The sequence below is a fragment of the Lepidochelys olivacea genome (assembly GCF_965140295.1).
Source record: "Lepidochelys olivacea isolate rLepOli2 genome assembly, chromosome: 19".
Classification (NCBI taxonomy): Eukaryota; Metazoa; Chordata; order Testudines; family Cheloniidae; genus Lepidochelys; species Lepidochelys olivacea.
Window position 1 is genome coordinate 12449159 of NC_140429.1, and position 25240 is coordinate 12474398.

General features: G+C 41.9%; 1 protein-coding gene across 3 annotated transcripts in view; it reads left to right on the plus strand.

The window, feature by feature from the left end:
* The first annotated feature begins 19374 nt into the window (after nucleotides 1-19374).
* EPB41 (erythrocyte membrane protein band 4.1) overlaps nucleotides 19375-25240 on the plus strand; it is a 136735-nt gene continuing 130869 nt past the window's right edge. For 2 of the 3 annotated variants that reach the window (XM_084652556.1, XM_084652555.1), the window contains exon 1: nucleotides 19868-19952. In XM_084652556.1, coding sequence (XP_084508682.1) covers nucleotides 19885-19952 — 68 coding nt within the window. In that variant the 5' untranslated portion in view covers nucleotides 19868-19884. Of the gene's footprint in view, nucleotides 19468-19867; nucleotides 19953-25240 lie in introns of those variants that run through there. The other variant, XM_084652554.1, reaches the window with a different exon arrangement.

Below are 25240 nucleotides of genomic sequence, written 5' to 3' on the forward strand. Positions count from 1 at the left end.
TCATAGGGCCTAATCACATCAGCCACACTATGAGAGGCTCATTCACGTACACATCTACCAATGTGATATATGCCATCATGTGCCAGCAATGCCCCTCTGCCATGTACATTGGCCAAACTGGACAGTCTCTATGTAAAAGAATAAATGGACACAAATCAGATGTCAAGAATTATAACATTCAAAAACCAGTCGGAGAACACTTCAATCTCTCTGGTCACTCGATTACAGACCTAAGTGGCAATTCTTCAACAAAAAAGCTTCAAAAACAGACTCCAAGGAGAGACTGCTGAATTGGAATTAATTTGCAAACTGGACACCATTAACTTAGGCTTGAATAAAGATTGGGAATGGATGCGTCATTACACAACGTAAAACTATTTCCCCATGTTTATTCCCCCCGCCCCCCAGATTAGGCAGTACCGGGAAACAGTGAGACAGAATTGGCCCCCATGATGCATAGTGGTTTCTGCCCACTAGCACTCTAATGGTTGACCCCCTTTTTTTTAGGCATTGCAGGAAAGGAGAGTTTTGAGGAGGGCTATGAAGGAAGACAATGAGGTAGCTTTGCAAATGTGTACAGAGAATGCCTCTCCAGAGTGGGAGGAAGCATGAGGATGGTGGTTTGAAGATGTAATAAGTAGGTGATGGAGGCTGGCAACATGGGCCTATCGGAGGCGGCGCCAACAGCTCAGTACTGAATGAGAGATTGGGGATTGGTTGGATGGGACGTTGGGTTCCTAAGACCATGTAGAAATGGGGGAGAAGGGCGTAAGTTGAGACTACTGAGGAGGAAGATGAGGAAGTGGCAACAGTCAAGGATTGAATTCCTCTTCCTAGGCTCACCCCGTTAATGGCACACAGGGCCCAGAAGACGAAGCATTGAGCGGGGACGGGGATCACTACTTGCTGGCCTGTCAGGGTATCTCAAGAACCTCCGCTAGAAAATTTCCTCCCTATGTGAGAATAGTCTTGCGGTGTATTGAAGACTGTGTTGGAATTGCAAGCCATCACTTTAAGAGTGTGCATGGGGAAGAGGGTCTTGCTTGCAGGCTAGGGGGCTCTGTAGCAAAGCATGTGCTCAGAGTTTGCCTGGAAAGAAACATTTTAAAGTGGGTGGGGAAAGTTGTGCCTCTCTGCCTTAGGCTGCCAGTCACCCCCACGCCCAATCATAGAATATCAGGGTTGGAAGGGACCCCAGAAGGTCATCTAGTCCAACCCCCTGCTTGAAGCAGGACCAATTCCCAGTTAAATCATCCCTCTTTGTTTCTTGTGTATTGAAGTTCTGGAGTTTATGTTGCAACCTTCCAACAAGAGTATTTTATGCTATCTAATTTCTATGTTTGTATGCTGTGAACCTTGCAAGTCCCCACTACAGAACATGTAATATTGCCAGACTTTTCTCTGCCTACTCCAAGCTTTTCCCACCTCACTGATGTTTCTCACTTCCCAGCAGCTGTTACATGCTTATACTTATCCTGTGATAGTGGGATTCTGTGGTCTGCTGTAAATTTAGAAGAACTCAATTGAAATCAGTGTTCTGTAGTTATGCTAGGGTGACTGAGAGCAGAACTTGGCTTAAATTAGAGCTGGCCAGAAACAGAAACTTCCTTGGGTGGGGGGATTCCAAAACTAAAGAAAAAAAAATCCATTCTGAAATAGGAAAAATTTAAATTTTGAAATTCCCGGTGGAATGGGAATTCTAAAGTTTCGGTTTGAGAAAGTTAAAACCTGTCATGCAGACTGGGTTCCATTCGAAACCTGCTGGGTTTCTTTTGGAATTTCTTCAATAGCAACATTCCCATGCAAAATTTCAGTGAATTACCCTTTTTTTGGGGGGGGGGGGGAGATCAGGAAATTTTCTGACCGCTGCTTTATTATACCTTAACTACAGAGAGATCTTGTGGATCCATCCAGGCAGTACACATGGTGGAGATACAGCCATTCCCATCAAAAACTTCTAAAGAATACAAGAACAGAAGGTGCTACCATCATATGCATAAACAGATAATGTACTACTAGGTTATCCTTCAGTAATCGTTCTCTCAGGTTATTTAGTTTGTTTTAAATTCCACAGTGACAAACTAGTGCAGTGTTTTTCTCAAACTTGTAAAATGTGTGTTCTGTTTTTCTCACCTCTGACCCAGCCAAGTGTGTGTTGTTTTTCTTTGTTTTTCTTTCAAGGCCTACATATCTTACATCATCTTCTGCCTCTTAAAGGCTTTGGTAAACTGTGGGGGAAAAAAATTAAGTGTTGTCACAGTGGTTCACAATTTTTCCAGTTTACTGTACCCCTTTCAGGAGTCTGATTTGTCTTGCATACCTCCAACTCACTAAAAAGCAACTTGCTTACAAAATCAGACATAAAAATACAAGTGTGTCACAGTACACTATTACTGAAAATTTGTTCTCATTTTTAACATATAATCATAAAATAAACCAATTGGAATATAAATATTGTACTTACATTTCAATGTATAGTATATAGAGCTGTATAAACAAGTCATTATATGAAATTTTAGTTTGTACTGACTTCGCTAGAGCTTGTTTATGTAGCCTTTTCTAAACTAGGCCAATATCTAGATGAGTTGATGTACCCCCAAAGACCTCTGCGTACTCCCAGGGGGTACATCATGTGCCCTTGGTTGAGAAGCACTTGATTTAAGACATTGTGGCTGGCATCTGAGTTAGAACCCATTTAAACAACTGGGCAGCTCACATCTTAGCACTACTGTTTCAGGCTCTCTACAAGCTTAGGCAGACACTACTTCACCGATTACACTCACCATATCGTGAATGTTTTTTATTAAGAACCATAACAGCTAGATATTTCTTTATTTTAATTTTGGAAGGGAAACACCATCTTAGAAGTCTGTGTAACAATTCCTGAGACATTTTATAAATGTAGCAATTCTACCAGGTAGATCTAAGTAACATTTAGCTTCTCTCCAGAATAAGCTAATTTTTATTGACGGATAAATAAATACAGCAGCCACAGAGATTGCTTGTAATACAGTTCTTCTGTCTCTGTTTTATTATTGGTCCCCCTAGGTGGCACTAAAAGTTTTATTTTCAGGTTTATTTCAACAAATCTTGCACAGTTGAGCTTTGTCCTCTAGCTTGAGATACAGCTGTAATTTCAACAAAACTGTCTGTCAGCTTGTGTTTTTGGTTGAAGAGGCTGGTGTTTATGGTTGAAACATCCTTTTGCAATAACATCAAGGTTCTAAGCAGAATTCCTCTGCAATCTATTAAAAAGAGACATGAAAATTGAACACTTAAGTGCAAAAGGCATGGTTTGAAAATGGAGAAACACTGATAAACTTAGTAACTTTAAAAAAAAAATAATGAAAATCTAAGCTCGGTTTCTTGGAAATCAGATGCAGTAAAGCTGTTACCTGACCAACAAAAGGGCCCATTGTGCTAGCTACTTTACTGATATAATTTCTTTGAGAAGTGGAACTATTTCTAAAATTTACAGACTTATGCTGGTTATCATGTGGTGGTGTTTTGTCAACATTTGGTGCCCTGTGACAGTTGGCCTTACAGTGGTATTCACAGCATTAAGCATAAGCAGTACTACAGATGCCATGATAAATTGTGTGCTTTGTCTTAGTGGCGGCCATTTGTGAATTTTAATACTTTCAAGCTGTATTGTAAGAGGGGAAATTTTGTTCTTCAGAGGGTAGATAATCTGTTCATAGACTGTTTAACTCTTTGATAGTTTGGCCCAGTAACACATTAAAACACTGACCTTTCATGGATTATCTCGTGAAATGATATATCAGGCCAGGGGATGTGCTTTAGTCCACAGCAAGTTTTTCAAAACTTAATATTTGGAGGTTTGTTAATATTACTGAATGCTGCTTGTTTTCTAGTTTTTGTTGCTATTGCCCTTTCTTATTCTTTTCTCCTTGATTGCTTACGTAGCCTACCTCCTATCATGTGCTGAGCAAACTGATGAAATGAACAGTGATTTCGTGCAAAACGAGAAGCATGTGATACTGACTTGACTTACTCAGAAGCTAAATTCATAAATAGGGACTTAATTGATCAAATGTAATTACGCAAATGTATATGAATAAAAGAAAACGTAGGCTGAATATCAGGGTACACTTAATACAGCAAGATCCACTAGGCCAGGGGTGGCCAACCTGAGCCTGAAAAGGAGCCAGAATTTACCAGTGTACATTGCCAAAGAGCCACAGTAGTACGTCAGCAGCTCCCCCCGCCCCTGCTCCCAGTGCCTCGTGGGGGCCGGGCCTGTAGCAGAACCAGGGGTGGAGCAGTGAGCACCCCGTCGGGGCACATTGGACAGTTGGTGCCTGTAGCTCCAGCCCTGGAGTCGGTGCCTGTACAAGGAGCCTCATATTAACTTCTGACGAGCCGCATGTGGCTCCAGAGCCCCAGGTTGGCCACCCCTGCACTAGGCTGTGGAAAAATTTCCCAAGGGAAGTGGTGGTAACCTTACTACCCATCTCCCCTTCCCTCTCCCTGCCGGGCATTTAAAACTAATTTGAATTCCCAGACAAATTACTACTTAAATGGAATTAAGATGTCTGTGAATCTAAAAGGAGATTAGCCATTTTTATTTATTGTGTTCATTTATAAAGTTGCACCTGTAATTTTTTTTTAAAAAGAACTCTGCTCTTTTGTCTGTTCTTACCCTGTGCTGGTAGAGAACCTGACTAGTTGTCAGTTGAAGGAAATGAAAGGGAACAGCTGATCGTTTATTCCAGGGAAGGCATGATTATTTTTTAATATTAAATATTTTGTATTGGATTGGTGCCAAGGAGCCCTACCATGCTGGGTGCTGTATAAAAACATAAGAAGAGACAGGCCTTACGTGGAAGAGCTTACTAGCAAATTTTAGACAAGACCCGTGATTTCAGGGTGCTTCAGAGCTGAAAATTTGACCCATTTTATAGCGGGGGCAGAAAAATCCATCAAGTGAGCCAGATATACACCATGAGCCAAATTAAGTGACATCTCTGCACTCTGTGACTTGGGTCCTACTATCAGAGAGACTTGGTATTGCCATCCCCAAGCATTCAAAAATTATGAGTCCGGTCCCAAATAATCATGATCTTAATATGCATTTTGCTGTTTGAACCGCCAGTTCATGATTTTCAGACTTTTTCTTCACAGCCGTGAGGGCTAGAAACGTAATTTTTAAAAGTAGTAACATGACCGCTGGAGCTTTAAGAAGTAACCCACCAGCTGTTGTGAGATCTGTGATTTAAAATGGTAAGAGTTGACAACCTCTGGGAGGGGCCAGGGCTGCCGGCCAGTGGGAGTGTGGAGCTGGTGCTCAGGACGGGGGCAGGAGCCCCGTGACCTTCCCGCCTAGGAGCCGGACCTGCTGCTGGCCGCTTCTGGGGCCCAGTGCGGTGTCGGAACAGATAGGAACTAGCCTGTCTTAGCTGGGCAGCACCACTGATGGGACTTCTAACGGCCCAGTTGGTGGTGGTGACGAGAGCCGCTGCGACCCAGTGCCTTACATTCCACGACCCAGTAGTGGGTCGTGACCTGCAGTTTGAAAACCACTGGTATAGACCAAGCCTTAGTTCTCATAGGTGCAGAGCTGAAATTAACCCTTTGATTTTTTGGAAAATACTTAAATGACTCTTTGAGGACACTAGAAAAAGCCAAATCGGGAGTTTCTGGGCCAAACTGCCTTTTGAGAGATTCTGTTGCAAAAAGGAACATGTTAGAAAAATGCATGATCAGGATTTGTTAAAATCTGATCACGATTAAATAGTCAAAATGATGCAAAATGGGGGTGGGAAGGAGAGTCTTCCCTGGTAAAAGACCACCCCATGAAAACTTCCAGAAAAATGATCTGGCTTTGGCAAAAGTTGATGCAGTGTGCCAAATTTAGGATTTTAATGGCGAGTTATTTTTTAACATTAACTGTAGGGTTGCTGTTGTGGCTCCGTAATAAAACACCGGGGAGAGAATACACTGGAGAGATGACTTACCTGAGAGACTAATAATGAGCTGGGCTGACGATCTAATAAATCTCTTCAACTTCATTTCTTAGATCATAATGTGACAGGTTTTTAAAAGCCCTCATCCCGAAAGGTTGCTCTTGTGTCACAACAAAGCACTATCTGCATAAGCTTTCAAAAGCTATAGAAATATTTTTCACATATTTGTAACTTTATCTCTATGGCAGATTATTAAAGTCTTTGTCAACAGTAATTTTCTCACACACAGTGATTGTCAATTTGTACACTTCTCAATGGAGGGGAAATTATACTGGGAATCTGGATCTTAAATGACTTGCTGAGAAGGGAGAGAGGTCATGTACTCTATTTATTGACAGAAATATATCAGAATTAGACCAAAGTAGATTGGTCCTACTATGCCATGCCAAATGGAAATGAGATTTCCTTTAGACCTCTTCATAATCTTCTGATACCAATCGAATTGAACATTTGTGATTATACCAGTGAATGTGAACCGTAGAGCCAGGGCTGAAAAGCCAATCGTTGACGAGACAAAACCACTCACTTCCCCCAGATTGTTTGCTTGCACTACTTAATGTTGCTCCTGCTGGTTTGACCTAATTCGTGCACCAGTGTAGAAAAGACAAGCTGACGTTTTCAATTACTTCTAGCCAGTTCACAATAAATACTGATTGTGTGGCTGTTTTTCTTTCTTTTAAACTTTAGTTACCATTCAGCTTCAGGTCACTTAATTTTGTTATTTCTTATAATGTATGTCAATTTTGATCTCCCTCCCTCCCCCACCCCAGATTCTCCTGTTTTTCACATTAAGAAACCCTAAGTGTTTTCACATTAAAAAACCCTAAGCACGCACACACAAATAATTCCTTTTTAGATGGTAAGCTCCTTGTTTAGATCAGTTCTTCAGGGCAGGTGAGTTTTATTCAGAGCAGAGTGCATTGTTGTTGATTGTTAAATTTTTAACATAAAGCTAACAGGCATTGAAATAAAAGAAGACCCCCGATTACTAACTGCATGCTTGAATGTGGGAATCCTACTATATTGTATATTCTGTGGTGTCTTAGCAGAACATAGAAAATAACTCCCTAAGATTTTTATTATTTGAGCTCTTATTTGTCTAGGGCAAGAGTTCTCTTCCATCATAATGTACATTCTAAAAGGCTTCTAAATCCACTATTAAATGCACCATATTTAAACTGCTAGGATGGCTTGTTTTTAAAAACAGCACATTGGGCTTACTTGCCCTCCCTCTTTTCACTCCCTTTTTACCTCTTCCCCCGGCTGCCTTCTCTGCAAGACCCTGTTGATCTTCACCAATCAAGGCTGCAAGAGTCCTGAGTTTGCTGCTGGCCTGGAACTACCTTGTGGTTTTCAGTAAAATAGTCTGCTGCCTTAGCTGCACATGTACATGCTAAAAAGGAATATGATTTCTGTGCTTATAACCCTTGTTAAAATAACAGCATTCAGCTACTGAGGTTTCATGATTCATTAATACGACTGAGTTTCTAATTGGGTTGTATAATGTGATTTCTAACTTGCATAAAAAAATTGCAACAAATAGGGAAGTTCTTTAAATATTTGCAGTCCTGTCTTGGCATGGATCAAACTGTTTATAGCTAGGAATTTAAGAAATTTCCATGACTTCCTATGGGATTTCAGAGGTCAGTTTGGGGATGTGTAGGAAGGAAAAGGTTTGAAAATGAGCCAAAACCTAAAGTGAAAGTTAAAAAATGGGGCAGATCTGAGTTTATACCAAAGTAATTTTTAGTCAATTTGCCTAATGTTGTTTTTTAACTTGGATGGGAACTAATATTGGGTAGTGTTGTGTTAAATGCTCATGTAGGGTTTTTAATGTTATGTAATATGCTTGTCTCATTAAACTGTACAGTATATGATGTAACAGGTAACTTTTAAAATCAAAATTCTATATAATGTTAGTACTGTTATGAAAGAACCAGTTTAAACAGTGTCTTCCAATCTGGGTTAATATACAGTATAGATCAATAGAACAATTATATAAAGAGTTTTTGATACAAACTGTCTCCTAACACTGTAGAGTTAAATATTGGTTTTAATGTTTTGGATGTGCACCCTCCCCCAAGTTAGAAATATGTATAACTACAGTTAGTACTTTAAAAAAACAAACGAACAGGTTTAACATTCATTTTGCTCTATTAAGAATGGTCGTAATTGGTTATACCAATATTCCATCTAGCCCAGTCTTCTGTCAGTGGCCGATGCCAGATGCTTCAGAGGGTATGAACAGAACAGGGCAATTATCAAGTGATTCATCCCCTGTCCTCCAGTTCCAGCTTGGGGTAGTCAGTGTTTTAGGGACGCCCAGAGCATAGGGTTGTGTTCCTGACCATCTTGGCTAATATAGTCATTGATGGTCCTATCCTCCATGAACTTATCTAATTCTTTTTTGAACCCAGTAAAACTTTTGGCATTCACATCCTAAGACAATGAGTTCCACAGGTTGACAATGTTGTGTGAAGAAATACTTCCTTATATTTGTCTTAAAGCTGCTGCCTATTAATTTCATTGCATAACCCCTGGTTCTAGTGTTACTTGAAGGAGTAAATAACACTTCCTTATTCACTTTTTCCACACCATTCATGATTTTACAACCCTCTATCATGTCTTCCCCCTTAGCTGTCTCTTTTTTAAGCTGAATGGTCCATCTTTTTAGCTGTCTTTATATGGAAGCTGTTCCATAACTCTAATCATCTTTATTGCCCTTCTCTGGACTTTTCCAATTCTAATATATCTTTTTCAGATGGGGTGATGAGAACTGTGCTCAGCATTCAAGATGTGGGGGTACCATGGATTTATATCATATTTGCTGTCTTCTTTTCTATCCCTTTCTGAAAAATTTCTAATATTGTTATCTTTTTTGACTTCCGCTGCTCGTTGAGTAGATGTTTTTGGAGAACTATCCATGATGACTCCAAGATTGTTCTTCAGTGCTAACAGCCAACTAATACCACATCATTTTGTATGTATAGGTAATTATGTTTTCTAGTGTGCAATACTTTGCATTTATCAACAATGAATTTCCTCTGCCATTTTGTTGCCCAGTGTTGTGTGATATCTTTGTAAGCTTTCAAAGTCTAATTTGGACTTTACCTGCAAGAAGTGTTGCTAACCCCAATTATTCAAAAATTGTGAGTCAGGACCCAAAAAATTGAAACTGGTTTCAAAATTAGATTTTTAAAAACTGGGGTTCTTATTTTAGATTTGTTTTTGAGCTTTTAGTGCTCACATTTTCAAGTACTTCACTATAAGCATGAAGGCTAGAAACTGTTTTAATGAAACTGATTCGTACATCATGAGTTTTGGAGCTGGGGCTTTATGAAAATCACAAAATATCATGAGATTTATGATTTAAAATTACAAAAGATGGCAACATTGATAAGGAAAAGCTGTGAAATATTTGTAAGTCTCTCAACAGTGTTAACCTGTAATGAAAGCTGGTTGCAAGCTTTATAGAGAGGGCCTTGCCATAGTAAGTAATCCTATCAGGGTTGGGCGTCTTTCAGTGGGATGTGACTTCTTCATGAGATAATGAAAGTACCCTGGATTGTTTGGAAAGTATCAGGTACCAGATGAAAACCTAAAGTTTGAAATTTGGCCCTTGCTAGCATGCTGTTGAAATAAACTTCAGTGCGGAGGGGTGGAAGTGCAATGCTAATTGACCCCAAAGCAGGAAGCACCTCAGTACTGTATATTAATAGGGTAGGACAGAGGGGTGGGGACGGAGTTGATCTTAATGCAAACAGAAAACTGATCCATAGTTTAAATCTCTTCCCATTTTGCTCCAAAAGGCTTTTGTTGCCATGAGGTCTGTTGCGGATTATGTAAATATGTGAGACAAAGCAGTTGCTTTCTCTTTGTTGGTACTTTATATGCGAGGAAATCCATCTCGATGAGGTCTTGCTGGAGCTGACATGATAAACAATGTAAAATTGTATCGTATACCTATTTTCTACTGACAAATTCAAAGAGAGAAGATTTAATCGTTCCACCATTAGTACAATAGAAAACACTATGTACCCTACAAGTCTCCAGACCATGGCATGGAAACTTTTTCATGTGAGTACAGGCATTGTTCTCAAAAGAGAGACTAACAATTATATCCTTTTGAAGAAAAGGACCCAAATTTACCTCTGTCAAAGTTCCTTCCCCACTCTGAACTCTAGGGTACAGATGCAGGGACCTGCATGAAAAAACCCCTAAGCTTATTTTTACCAGCTTAGGTTAAAACTTCCCCAAGGTACAAACTATTTATTTAGTTTACCTTTTGTCCCTGGACTTTATTGCTGCCAGCACCAAGCGTCTAACAAAATATAACCGGGAAAGAGCCCACTTGGAAACGTCTTTCCCCCCAAAATCCCCCCAAGCCCTACTCCCTTTCCTGGGGAAGGCTTGATAAAAATCCTCACCAATTTGCATAGGTGAACACAGACCCAAACCCTTGGATCTTAAGAACAATGAAAAAGCAATCAGGTTCTTAAAAGAAGAATTTTAATTCAAGTAAAAGAATCACCTCTGTAAAATCAGGATGGTAAATATCTTACAGGGTAATCAGATTCAAAACATAGAGGATCCCTCTAGGCAAAACCTTAAGTTACAAAAAGACACAAAAACTGGAATATGCATTCCATTCAGCACAACTTATTTTATCAGCCATTTAAACAAAACTGAATCTAACGCATATCTAACTAGATTACTTATTAACCCTTTACAGGAGTTCTGACTTGCATTCCTGCTCTGGTCCCGGCAAAAGCAACACACAGACAGAGAGAACCCTTTGTTTCCCCCTCTCCCCCCTCCAGCTTTGAAAGTATCTTGTCTCCTCATTGGTCATTTTGGTCCGGTGCAAGCAAGGTTATCTTTAGCTTCTTAACCCTTTACAGGTGAAAGGGTTATTTTTCTCTGGCCAGGAGGGCTTTAAAGGTGGTTAGCCTTCCCTTTATATTTATGACATGCCCCCCAAATCACAGATAGGGTGAAACGCTGGCTGGGATTTCTTCCTGGAGCTCTAGGAGAAAACCGAGTTAATAGACACATGCACCTCTAAATATACTACCAAGTATATTAGTACGAAGACTCACAATATTTTCCACATCTCAAGGACGATTTTAACCAGTTGATTCTGGGAAACTTTCATGGGAGAGTGCATCAGCCACTTTGTTAGAAGCTCCTGAGATGTGTTGGATGTCGAAATTAAAATCTTGGAGAGCTAAACTCCACCAAATAAGTTGTTTGTTATTTCCCGTGGCGGTATGAAGCCACTGTAGCACAGCATGGTTGGTTTGCAGGTGGAAACGGCGTCCGCAAACGTATGGGCGTAGCTTTTCCAGAGCATAGACAATGGCGTAACATTCTTTTTCACTGACTGACCAGTTGCTTTCCCTCTCAGACAGCTTCTTGCTGAGAAACACTACAGGATGGAATTCTTGATCCGGTCCTTCCTGCATTCAGACTGCTCCCACACCACGCTCGGACACATCTGTGGTTATTAGGAATGGTTTGTCAAAGTCTGGGGCCCTTAGCACAGGGTCAGACATGAGTGTTGCTTTAAGCTGGTTAAAGGCCTTCTGACACTGAATGGCATTTGGCTGTTTCTTTTTGGTTAGGTCTGTCAGTGGGGTGGCGATTTGGCTGTATTGCGGTACAAATCGCCTGTAATATCCGGCCAAGCCTAAGAAGGATTGGACCTGTTGCTTTGACTTTGGGGCAGGCCACTTTTGGATAGCATCCACTTTGGCCTGTAGGGGGTTGATAGTTCCTTGACCCACCTGGTGTCCAAGGTAAGTCACTCTGTTTAGGCCTATTTGACACTTCTTAGCCTTAACAGTTAGTCCTGTCTCCCTTATGCGCTCGAAGACTTTTTGTAGATGTTCCAGGAGTTCTGCCCAGGAGTCCAAAAATATGGCCACATTGTCAAGGTAGGCAACTGCATATTCTTCTAATCCTGCTAAGAGACCATCTACAAGTCTTTGGAAGGTGGCGGGTATATTCCGCAGCCTGAAAGGGAGTACATTAAATTCATACAGCCCGAGATGTGTGGTGAAGGCTGACTTTTCCTTGGCAGATTCATCTAGCGGTACCTGCCAGTACCCCTTGGTTAAGTCTAAGGTAGAGATGAACTGGGCCCGTCCCAGTTTTTCTAATAGTTCATCTGTGCGTGGCATGGGATAGTTGTCTGGGTGAGTTACATTTTTGCGTGGACTACCGTAAGCTAAATGCTGTATCTCGCCATCTGGTTTGGGAACTAGAACCACTGGAGATGCCCATGCACTGCCAGAGGGGTGGATTACCCCCATCTGTAGCGTATCCTGGATCTCCCGTTCTATAGCAGTTTTAGCTTGAGGAGACATCCGGTAAGGTTGGACTTTAATTGGGTGAGCATTACCTGTGTCAATGGAGTGATATGCCCGTTCAGTCAGTCCTGGGGTGGCTGAGAACATCGGCATGTAGCTAGTGCACAGCTCCTGGATCTGCTGTCGCTGCATACGCCCAAGGGTCATGGAGAGGTTCACCTCTTCCATGCCACCAGCACTTTTCCCTTTGTAGTAAACGCCTTCAGGCCACTCAGCGTCATCTCCTCCCTGGGCTGTAAAGTGACAAACCTTTAACTCTCTGGAATAAAAGGGCTTTAGAGAATTAATATGGTACACCTTAGGCTTTCGGTTGGAGGTGGGGAATGCCATACGATAATTAACAGCTCCCAGGTGCTCCTGGACCGTGAATGGCCCTTCCCACGATGCTTCCATTTTATGGGCCTGGAGCACCTTTAGGACCATGACCTGGTCCCCTACTTTGAAGGACTGCTTTCTGGCATGTTTATCATACCAGGCTTTTTGCTCTTTTTGTGCATCTTGTACGTTTTCTTTAGCAAGGGCTAAAGATGTTTGGAGGGTGTTTTGTAGGCTGGTTACAAAGTCCAGAATGTTAGTTCCTGGAGAAGGTGTAAACCCCTCCCATTGCTGCTTCACCAACTGTAATGGCCCCTTAACCTCATGGCCATATAGAAGTTCAAATGGTGAAAACCCTAAACTGGGATGTGGTACAGCTCTGTAGGCAAAAAGCAACTGTTGCAACACTAGGTCCCAGTCATTGGAGTGCTCATTTACGAATTTATGTACCATGGCCCCCAAAGTCCCATTAAATTTCTCCACCAGGCCATTTGTTTGATGATGGTAAGGGGTGGCAACCAAGTGATTCACCCCATGAGCTTCCCAAAGGCTTTCCATAGTTCCTGCCAGGAAATTAGTTCCTGCATCTGTGAGGATGTCGGAGGGCCAACCTACCCTGGCAAAAATGTCTGCTAGTGCCTGACACACGCTTTTAGCCCTGGTGTTGCTTAGAGCTACTGCTTCCGGCCATCGGGTGGCAAAATCCGTGAAAGTCAGTTTGTACTGCTTTCCTCTGGGTGTCTTTTTCAGAAAAGGACCCAGAATATCCACAGCTACCTGCTGGAATGGGACTTCAATGATGCGGAGTGGCTGGAGAGGGGCTTTGACCTGGTCTTGGGGTTTTCCCACTCTTTGGCATCCCTCACAAGACCGGACATAGGGAGAAACATCCTTGCCCATTCCCTCCCAGTGGAATGACCTCCCCAAATGGTCTTTGGTCCTGTTCACCCCAGCATGGCGACTAGGATGATCATGGGCTAAGCTCAAGAGCTTTACTCGGTACTTAGTTGGAACTACCAACTGTCTCTGAGGATGCCAGTCTTCCTGGTGTTCACCAGAAAGAGTTTCGTTGTATAAAAGTCCTCTTTCTACAACAAATCTGGATCGATTAGAAGAGCTGAGAGGTGGTGTGTTGCTCCGTGCTGCCATCCAAGCTCTCTGGAGGCTTTCATCTGCTTCCTGTTCGGTCTGGAATTCTTCCCTTGATGCTGGAAACATCAGTTCCTCATTGGATTGTGGACCTAGGCTTGGTCCCTCTGGAAGCAATGTAGGGGATGGGGCTGTTTCCGTTGACTGTGAACTGCTCTCCGCTGGTGCACTATGTTAGGTTTCAGGCTCCGGCTGAGCCTCTTGTGTAGGGTTATCGGCTGCTGCCGGTTCAGGTTCGGTGGGGCTCTCTGGTGTTGGGGTGGCAAGTACTGGATTCAGTGCTGGCAATTGATTTGGTGCTGGTTGTTCCGCCGGTTCCGGGACTGGCTACGTCTGGGTCTCTGGGACTGGATTCGCTACTGCTGTTGCTGACGCTGGCATGGGGTCTGGTTCCATCACCTCTGACCAGGTCCTGGTAGAAGTTTCCGGAACAGAGCTAGGCCTAACTGCTTGCTTATCCTGGCTGCGGGTGACCATTCCCACCCTCTTGGCTAGCTTCACATGATTGGCCAAGTCTTCCCCCAACAGCATGGGGATGGGATAATCATCATAGACTGCAAAAGTCCATGTTTCTGACCAGCCCTTGTACTGGACAGGCAACTTGGCCGTAGGCAAATTGAAAGAGTTGGACTTGAAGGGTTGAATTGTCACTTGGATCTCTGGGTCTATTAAATTGGGGTCCACTAAGGAAGCATGGATAGCCAACACTTGTGCTCCGGTGTCCCTCCACGTGGTGACATTCTTCCCGCCCACACTCAGTTTCCCTCCACTCCAAGGGTATCTGGGAGGTATTTGGCCTGAGGACCTCTGTTGTGATTCCGGTGCAATGAACTGTAATCTGTTGGGGTTCTTGGAGCAGTTGGCCTTTCACATGCCCCGGCTTGTTACATTTAAAACATCGTCCAGCTGACGGATCACTGGGGCGAGGTGGGTTGCTGGAGAATGGTGTGGCAGGATGATAAGGTGTCTGGAGTATTCCTTGGTATGTAGTAGGGGCCTTGGGCTATCCCCAGTAGTAGGGGGTGGTCTGAGAGTGTCCCTTCGGGTATCCGCTCCAACTGTGACCAGGGTTATTCCTCTCTCCTCCCTCCACATGTTTTGTTCTGTCTTGCCTCGCCTCTCTGGTGGTCTGGGACTGCTTGTATCGATCAGCATAAGAGGCAAGACTTTCTGCTGAGTACATTTCCTTATCCCATAAACACTGTATTATTTCCTCCTTGGACATATTCAGGAATTGCTCCTGAGCTATCAAATCACACATTTCTTCAAAGCTAGTGACACCGCTTCCTTGGACCCATTTATCTAACAGATCCTTCATCTGGTTTAGATAAGCCACATGATTTAGTCCAGGCCCTCTCTTAAGGGTTCAAAATTTTACTCTGTATGTTTCAGATGTAATTTGAAATTGCTTTAAAACCAAATCCTTGAACTTATTATAGTCAGAAGCCTCGTCAATAGGCATCTTATTTAATATGTCCAGAGCTCTTCCAGTCAATTTTGCAACCAATGTGGTCATCTTGTGAGCTTCAGGAATTTTATGGAGAGTGCAGTCTCTCAAAGGTGAGAAAATATTCAGCAATATCGCTGGATTCATCATACTGTGGACATAGTCGCTCCGATTTGTGGATTGTTGGGGATGGATTGTTAGGGTTATCCAGTAGATTCTGCTCAACCCTTACCTTCTCCATCTCCAATGCATGCTTCCTCTTTTTTCTTTCTTTTCCAGTTCTTTTTCCCTTGCCTCCAGTTCTTTTTCCCTTGCCTCAATAGCTTCCTGTGGGCAGCCTCTAGGGCTTTTTCTGCCTCTTTTGCTGCCTCCAGTCTGGTTAACTCCAATTTGTGTTGTGCCTTGGTTTCCGTCATGTTAGCCTCTCTGTTTTTAACTAACTTTACACCCGAGAGTTAGAAATAAAACAAACAAACAACTTAGCCAGTCTGTCTGTCTGTCTGGGTTGTGCTGTAACCGGATACCTATGTTCTCTCATAGTGATTGTCAGCCTACAGAAAAATACTTAGGTTTTTTTTTAACACCTTTGTCTCCAGGCAAATGGATAGAAAACCCCTCTATTTGCTCTTAGCTAAAAAATACCTCTTCAGGTCTGTGAAGACTTGTGAATTTCCCTGCAGGAGGTTAACTACCCTGTCTTTTAGGTAGAGAAAACTTCAGCTCACAAAAGACAATTTCCTTTTGTCTCTGTTCTGGCCCCCAAGCAGAGACAAAAAAAACTCTAACTGCTTTCAGCTTAGAACCTGCTTTCCAGCAGCCCAAAGGAAAAAAAAAAGTCCTTTTTTAAAATCTGTGCTTCTGGTTCAAAAAATCTCAAAATGACTGCAAGTTAATCCCACCACTCTGCCACCATGTAAAGGTTCCTTCCCCACTCTGAACTCTAGGGTAGAGATGTGGGGACCTGCATGAAAAAACCCCTAAGCTTATATTTTACTAGCTTAGGTTGAAACTTCCCCAAGGTACAAACTATTTTACCTTTTGTCCCTGGACTTTATTGCTGCCACCACCAAGTGTCTAACAAAATATAACCGGGAAAGAGCCCACTTGGAAATGTCTTTCCCCCCAAAATCCCCCCAAACCCTACACCCCCTTTCCTGGGGAAGGCTTGATAAAAATCCTCACCAATTTGCATAGGTGAACACGGACCCAAACCTTTGGATCTTAAGAACAATGAAAAAGCAATCAGGTTCTTAAAAGAGAATTTTAATTGAAGAAAAAGTAAAAGAATCACCTCTGTAAAATCAGGATGGTAAATACCTTACAGGGTAATCAGATTCAAAACATAGAGAATCCCTCTAGGCAAAACCTTAAGTTACAAAAACCGGAATATACATTCCATTGAGCACAACTTATTTTATCAGCCATTTAAACAAAACAGAATCTAACGCATATCTAACTAGATTGCTTATTAACCCTTTACAGGAGTTCTGACCTGCATTCTTGCTCTTGTCCCGGCAAAAGCAATACACAGACAGAGAGAACTCTTTGTCTCCCCCCCCCCCCCTTTGAAAGTATCTTGTCTCCTCATTGGCCATTTTGGTCAGGTGCCAGTGAGGTTATCTTTAGCTTCTTAACCCTTTACAGATGAAAGGGTTTTTTCCCTCTGGCCAGGAGGGATTTAAAGGTGGTTAGCCTGGTTAGCCTTCCCTTTATATTTGAGAACCTTGCTTAAAAAAAGTTTGCTTGTTTCACAAGTACTCACTCCCCCTCCCCTGTGGGGTTTTAATTGAGTTAGTAAAGATATATATTAAAAGCAAAGTTTGAATGATTGGGGACACAGTAACTGTTCCATTTCTTACTTAATGGCCTTTGTTTTATATCTTTAAAATTTTTTTGCTTTTGTAGATTGTTATGGGAGAATAGCTCCATGTGTCTGAACTACACTACATTTTTCTGTTTTTTATAGAGAAAGTTGTATCTAAAATCTGGGATGCTGTAGAAGTTTGTTCTGATTTAAGACATCCATCAGAAGGGTTTCTAAATTTGTGTATTTTTTTATGTATTTGTATTTGTAACGTTCTAAAGCTGTTCTTTTGCTTACTCTTCCCCTACCTTATCAACACTTCACCTCTTTATCCTCTTAGCTGTAGCAGTGGGAGTAATCATGTCATTTCAACCTCGTCTTAAAGAACAGTGTTTGTTGTGGGTTAGAGCAGAGATTTAAAGGAGCTGGGATTAGATGATGTATCTAGTTGAAGTACTCAAAAGGCATCCATTCCTATAGCACTGGCAGTCTACATAATATGGTCTAATAGCTGACTTCAGGAAGTTCTCCTTTTGTGAGACCCAGCTATTAATATGCATAGACAGGAGCATATTTTTCATAAAGGGCTTTTCCCTGTGGGGACTTCATCTGTGACTTTTTCAGTGACATGAAACAGTCTGTCAGTAACTTGCATGTCATGCAGCGCCATGCCACAGAACCCAAGAGAAGAAAAGACTGTTTCTGACTATTCCTAGACATGGATTTGCATCCAACAGGTTCTGTCACCTAAATGGAGGCTTGTCTATAAACAAACTGAAATAACTAAATCAGTTACCAGCTTGCACTGAAATAACTACTGGTATTGAGTGTCCTATCTTTTTTTTTTAATTCTGGTCTAAACATAAATGTTTTACTGGTATAACTATGTTGCTTAAGGATGTGATCTCCCCCCCCCCCCCGCATCCATTTGTAAGCTTTAGACTTTACCAGTCTAACTGCATCCAGAGATGATTTTTGTACTAATACAACCGCGTCCATACTACAAGGGTTGTACCGCTAAACTATGCTAGTATAGTTAAAGCAGTACAACCTTCCACTGTAGGTAAGTCTACACTAGAAGCATTTTACCTCTATTCCTTTACTAGTATACTGCATTGCCAAAGCTGTGCTTTGCAATGGTATACTAACCCCCACCCCCCTCAAGCAATATGAGTAAAAGCCCATTTTTGCCTGTATAACTGTCTCTGCTACAGGCTTTTGCTGGCATAGCTATGTAAGGCAGGGATGAGAAGAGGTGTGATTCCAGACTGACGTAGCTGTGCTGTATACAATGCCCAAGTGTTGTCAGCTCCGGTTTGGGTGGAGGCAAGTCCAAAGAATTCCTCATTCTATCCAAGGACTATCCTTCAAGGATTGGTTCCTCTGGGTGCTTGAGCAGAGTACCTGGGTAACTACGGGGTTGTGAGTTTCCCCCCCCCCCCCCCAGTCTATAGAACAAAGATTGATGTGAAATCAGGATTTGATTAAAAAGGTGCAGGTGTAGTGTTAGGAAGGCTCGGAAGCGAACGGAGCCAACATACGCTAAAGGCAATGACAGATCTCTGTTGAATTCAAGTGTACCGGGTCAGGCCCTGAATGCGTGTGTGTGGGGGGCACAACTGGAAATGGACCCCCTCCTGTCACAAGTACTGAGCTGGGCCAGATGTTAGGGTTCAGGCTCCATATCCTGCAATCCTTCCCATTAATGCCTCTAGGTACTCGGCCCAAATGGCTTTGGCAGCTTCTCTGTGGTCCCATGTGTCCTGGGCTGAGTAAGCGGGAGGAGGGCAGGGGTGTAATATGGGTGCTTTTTGGTTCATTATCAGGCCCAGGGAAGGGCCTGGGCAGAAGCAGGAGCTGCCTGGCGGGGGGGCGGAGTGGGTGGCCTGTCCTACAGGTTTTACTTCGCCGCTTTCATCCCATTTTTCAGTAGGGAAAAAGAGTCCTCTTCCCTGTCAGGGAGGGAGCGTTACAGCAGGCTCCCCCTTCCCCCTTGTGAGTGGGGCACAGGGACCCTCCTCCCCCCCCCCAGCTCGGAGTGGGGCACAGCAGGCTCCCGCCTCCCTCTGTCCTGTGAGGGGGGCGCGCCCCGCTGTCTGACTGCGCGCTCCCGTGGCTCCCCTCAGTGCGCCCCGCTCTCCTCGCGTGCGCGACGCGCTGCCGCCCCTCCCCCCTCCTCCGGGAGCCGCGGGTTCCCAGCAGCCAATGGCGGAGCCGGCGGCGCCCCCGCCTTTCCTGCCCGGCCAATAGAAACTTACTACTATGTTATTGGGGGGAGGGGGCGCGGGGTCTGGGGCCGCTGGCGCCGGTGGGTGAGGAGGCAGCGGCGCGCCTGGAGCCGGCGGGATCCCCCGCTATCCTGCCCCGGTGTGTGAGGAGAGACCGCCCGGCCGGGTACGGGGCCGTGTAGCGGGCTTGGGGAGCAGCGGCCTGAGGGGGCTCGTGGGAATGGGGGGAAGTGGGTGCAAGGGAAATGGGCAGGAGGGGGCAGCCTAGAAGGGTCCGTGCAGGGGGGCTTGCGGTGTCTGCGTGGGCGGAGGGGGGTGCAGGGGTTGGCCTGGGGTGGGGGTTGGGGCATGTGCGGTGAGGGGGGGGGTCTCGGGCGGGGCCACGGGGTGGGGCAGGTGAGCGGGGGCAGGGGCACGGCGCTGCAGTGGGGCTGAGCATGGCATAGCACGGTGGGAGGGAAGATTGGTGGCTCCATAGGGGACCGAAACTGTCTGAGCGCAGAGGTGGTGGGAGGCGAGATGTTGAGGGAGGAGGAGGAGGAGATGATGATGGTCAAGATCAGGTGCTGTGTGTGTCCATTTCATGTCAGCCCCGTCCTTTCTGAAGGAGAGGCTTTCCTGCGTTTGCAGGGGGATGGATGCGTTGAATCAGTAGGTGTTTCCTATTTCTAACCTCCGTGAGTCTATTGTGTGGGAGGGAGGTGGTTTGGGAGATGCAGGAGGATGATGGTGGGAATGAAGATATGGCGGTGAAAGGTTTGAAAAAATCTCAAAACACAATCCGTCAATTGTTTGAGCTCTGAGAGGAAGAGATTTCAAAAACAATGCAGGCCTGATAGATTAGTTGAATTGAACGTTGTGATGGTGAAGCAGGTACTATTGTTACTGAAGCTGTTTTGCATGAACGCTGCCTACAGAGAAAATTGCCTTTGCTTTTTATTAAAAAAAAAAAAAGCTTACACATGGGATTAATTTTTGAATGCTTTAGTGATCAAAGGGTTAAACCAATCTCCCTGTGTTGCATCCTGCTTTTAGTCATGGGTTTGACTGGTCTGAAATATTTCTTGATTTGCTTCTGTTCATGCTAAAGGGACACTCTGCAATTAAGAGGGTTTTTTTTTAAAGTGAATACTAACATTTAAAACTAAAACAATTTCAAAAGGACATTATCAATTTAAAAATCACACATATGCCTGAAAATTATCTCGACAGTTGTTTCAAATAGCATTGGAATAGAAGAAAAGAAACACTTGTGAGGTTTTTTTTTTCTCCCTTCATTTTGTGCATTTGATGGCACTATGTGTTTAGTCAGTTTCACTTGTGTGATCACTTACCTGTTGCTTTACCCAAACTATAAGGAAAGAGTATACTTCTAAAAATTAGAAAACATCTCATTGTACAATTACAGAAATTCCCAGAAGCACTTAGGATCAGGAGTACATATAGTCTCAGCAATTGCTTTTAACTTTTTTTTAATTGACTAGATTTCAAGTAAATTATGTTCCTTTTAAATCTTAATTTAGTTTGCACTAGTTTGCCAGTGTTATGGTAGCTGAAGAAAAGCCAAATAAAACTCTAATTTTTAAATGTTAGCAAAGTAACAAATTAATGTTTGTAGAATTTCATACTGCCACTCACTTTATTAAAATAATGTCTCCATGCATATGATATTCGGCTAAGGGTATTTAATTAAAAATAAACCAATAGATTTATAAATTACTCATACATCGTGTTTCTGAAACATTTTTGTTCATAAGAGATTTCTTCTAAGCCCTATGGGGCAGGGACTACCACAGTGTTTGTACAGTGCAGGGTGGGGCTCTGACCTGGTTGAAACCTTTTTAGATGCTTCTATGATATAAAGTTAATATGCATATCTTATAAACAATTACTGCACTTCTGTCTTGATGAATATTCAAATCCTTATTCTGGAAATGCCACCAAAATATGATGTCATGTGATTTAGCAAAGTGCACAAGATGGCTTATATTTGGAGAAAATGCTTTTTCTAGAAAGGATGGCTTTTTAGAAACCTAATTTTACATAGGCTCAGTGATATGCACTTTATCATGACTTCACTGGGAGCTTTGTCAGTTGTGCCAGCTTTTTGAGTTTTCTTTAATGATATTATCCTAAATTAATAAGAAAATTCCAGTTGCTAAGTGTGTTGGACTTGGGTGCTGCCTCTGAATTGGGAAAAACATTAGTGGACTGAAGGAACACATGAATGCTTGAATCCATTATTTTATTTCATATAAGGACTATGTCAACCTATAATTTCTCTGGTTTGGAAATTTAAGATGTAACAGATGCTCAAAAAGCACTGAGGTTTTCTCGCAGGTTTCTACTCTTGTGCATGCCTTCAATAAGAAAGAAGGCTTGGTTTCTTTAGTGTCTCATGACTAAATATCTGTCAAGGCACATTTTATAAACTTCAGATAAACATCTTTTGCTACAGTTAGATGTGGATAAATCACTCTTTGTTCTCTCTGCTCCCCTCTGAAAACAAAATGCCCAAGTAGTTAACAAATATAACGAAAGATATTTTTTTTATTAATAAATGAAATTTAATCAAAGGCAAATCCACCTATTTTTGTTTGCTACTTGAATTCACCATTTTGAATTGGAAAAACAGGAATTACTTGTTTTGTTTATCTAATCTTCATGATTGTAGTTTAAAAACAAACACTTATCAGAAATGAGCCATTTAATTGTGGGACCTAGGGTAAAATTTTCAAAAGTGCCTGCGACTTATACTCATAAATCCAATTTTCAAAAGTAATTTCAACTCCTAAGTCACTTGAGTGCTTTTGAAAATTTTACCCCAGGTCTACATCTAATATATATAATTACTACAGCTATTGTGCATTAAAATGGCATTTGTATGAGTCGATGTGATATTTTCAGTTGGCTATATTTGAATTTGCAAGGCTGAAGAATCCATCTGTTATGTCACACCTTATTCTTTTAGTTATTACCCTATTGAGTAAATTCAAAGTTATAGTAGATGTGTACCTGAGATTTTATGCCACTTCCCTGGTAAGCAACCACACTTAAAAATACAGTCATAAGTGATCAAAGAATCACTGTACAGTAATAAGAGGCTTCAAACCGTAGGACACTTCAGTGCTGTAGATATTTTGATATAATAGGCAGATTCTCATATGAAATGAGATTCTGTACTTATGCACACAAGTGTCAGAGTGATCTTTAGAAGCTAAATGCTGTACTGATATTTTAGATCACAAGTGAGTCATGAAATAGAGCTGTCCTTCAGGAAATTGTATTTACTTGTAAACCAAGAAATCCAAACAGTGAAAACTTAATTCCTTATGATTCCTTGCAGTATGATAAACATGCTAGCAGTGTGTAAGGATAGTGTCTATTTAGAAGATTGTTATAAAGCACAGCTTTTGTCTGATCCATATTCAAATGCAGGATAATGGATTGACACCTTCTGCATTAAATGGATTTGCTTTGAAGAGACTATTTGTGAGCACAAATTTGCGTTATACCTTTGTTTTCCACAAAGCAGTTTGCTCTGTCAACCTTTTACTATGATATTGTTTACATCTTTTGTTTATTGGAAAGAGTCCCAGAAGTTGGAATCTCAAGAGAAAGAACATACCAGAGATGATGGGTACCAGAAATGATCCTTCTTGGAACATGATCATGCAAAAAACCGAGCTTTTAAAATGGTGGCAAGACCATTGATTCACCTTGACTAGCAAAATCCAATCAGACCTCTGGAGGACAGAGGAGTGTGATTCTATTTTTGCCGGACATTGTGTGTGTGCTGATGTGCCCTTGAAATTTGCTGTTAGGTTTTGAGAATTTTTGCCCAGCCTATATTAACTAAAAGAATAATAAACCTATATGTGTACACTGGGTTAGGTTAATGTCTGGATGTACTCTACTGGGAGTTGACTGATGTGTGCTGAAATTGTTTTTCAAATTCATGGTGAAAAGCAATGATAAGAAATCTGCGGTGTTGTGGAACACTTTATTTTAAAGAGGAGAGGTTCATTTTGGGGGGGCATGCTAGTTCTGCCATAGATTAATGATGAATCCAGCCTCCCATTGTAACCTTATTTCCTGCCTCAGACTTCATTAGAGACATACCAGCTCCTCTGAAACTTCCCGGGCTGTGTTTAATCTCAACATAGTTTTTTGAAAATGTTAGAAAAATACCAAATAGAATAAAAAGTTTTCAAACTTGTGGTCTTTCTTTTTTGTGAAATCAAAGGCTCTTCAGGGAGTGTATTATGTGGAGTTTTTATATTTCAAATTGAAGCCTACTTTGTTTGTGGTGATGTGCTTTCTACATACTTTGCTTCATCTTAGTTTTATGCCATCGGCTGAATGTGTGGATAAAGATGAGCTCTTTGTGATTGTTTATAGCTGTTGTCCGTTATAATGTGGTATATTTCTCACTTGTTGCACTGCATTGATTAATAGGAAGATAACTTAAAGCTGCGAAGAGCAATGGGATGCAATGTTGACAGGAGTTATCTTTGTCCATCAGATGGATTAGATAGGAATGCCTGTGGTTTGTAGTTAATCCAGATAATATTATTACAGTTTGTCTTTACGTTCTATCAGTTGTTTACACTTGTATTCTGTTTACTATGAACTGTTACTTGCATAACACAACTATTGGTTTGTGTGAAAATGAAATATTAACTTCTGTGTGCAGACATACGTCTTTTAGACTGGGACAAGATTCTGTTTTTAGATTGTGCTCTTGCAGGACACGTTCATACGGGATTTTGCTGGGATTTTGATATACCGTTTTTATGGTAAATCCCTATGTAATCCTGTTAGTCATTTTACCTTTAAAATACGTTTTACATAGAGCAAACATATCCAGTATTATCATTTTGAGTGTAATTTGCATTGTCCTATATTGCACAGTGACTTGTTTAATTTTTATATCTGCTCAGATGAAGGACATCAAACATTTTGCTTACTTTGAATATCTCTCCTTTCTGTCATCACTCACGTATAGTGAAAGCATAATCACTGCAGCAAGCTTACAACCCGCAGGGCACTTCTAATATTAGAAGAGATCAGTGACAGTAAGGAATAATCTGTCCGCATCATGTGATGTTGTTGTGTACTCTTCCTCCCATGCATGTATATTTGAAGAGTGGTTTCTCCCATCTGTTGTTGGAGATGAACGCCTTGTGATGTCACTTTTTTTTTAAATCCCCCAAGCTTTCTGGCAGATTCAACACTTGAACTAACATTTCTCCTTCTGAATGGAAGGAAATCTGCACCAGTATGTATAGACATTCCAGTGGATTGCCCATTCTCCTGAAAGCATAAAGTGTCTTTTGAGAGTTTAGGGAACCAAAAATTTTTTTTTTTTTGCATTACACTCTGGAGCTGATTGAGGAGTTGTGGCCCATATAATTCAAAATGACTTTCAAACAATGCAGCAAGGACTACTAGGTAAAATTTGGACTATTAATTTAGTAGCCAATTCTAGAAATAATCTTTCTGGCCATCAGCTTGTTTAGCCTTAGTTTTGCCAACTTGTATATCTTCTATTGTCTTTGACTTGAACTGTTCTTATAGATAACAGTAGAATAAAGTTCCTCAGTATTCTGACCTTGTGTAGCCCATTGAGACATGGGAGGGCAGTGCTTTTAGGAAGGAGGTGGACTGACTGATTTAGAGTGGCTAGATAGTCTCAAATTGTGCTGTATAGGCATCTTATATTAAGTTTTTTATGTATTGTACACAAAGCTGCTAAAGAACATTAAGGTTGCAAAGTCAAGGAATCAAAAGTAGGATATGCCATAATTGCAGTTGTCTGTGCAACCTTAATTCAGCCCTCCTGTGTGTACGCATTATATGTTCTTAATTGCATGGTAACTTGCTATTTTTTCCACAAAACTCCTGCCTCATTCAGTACACAGGAATGACCTGTCCCG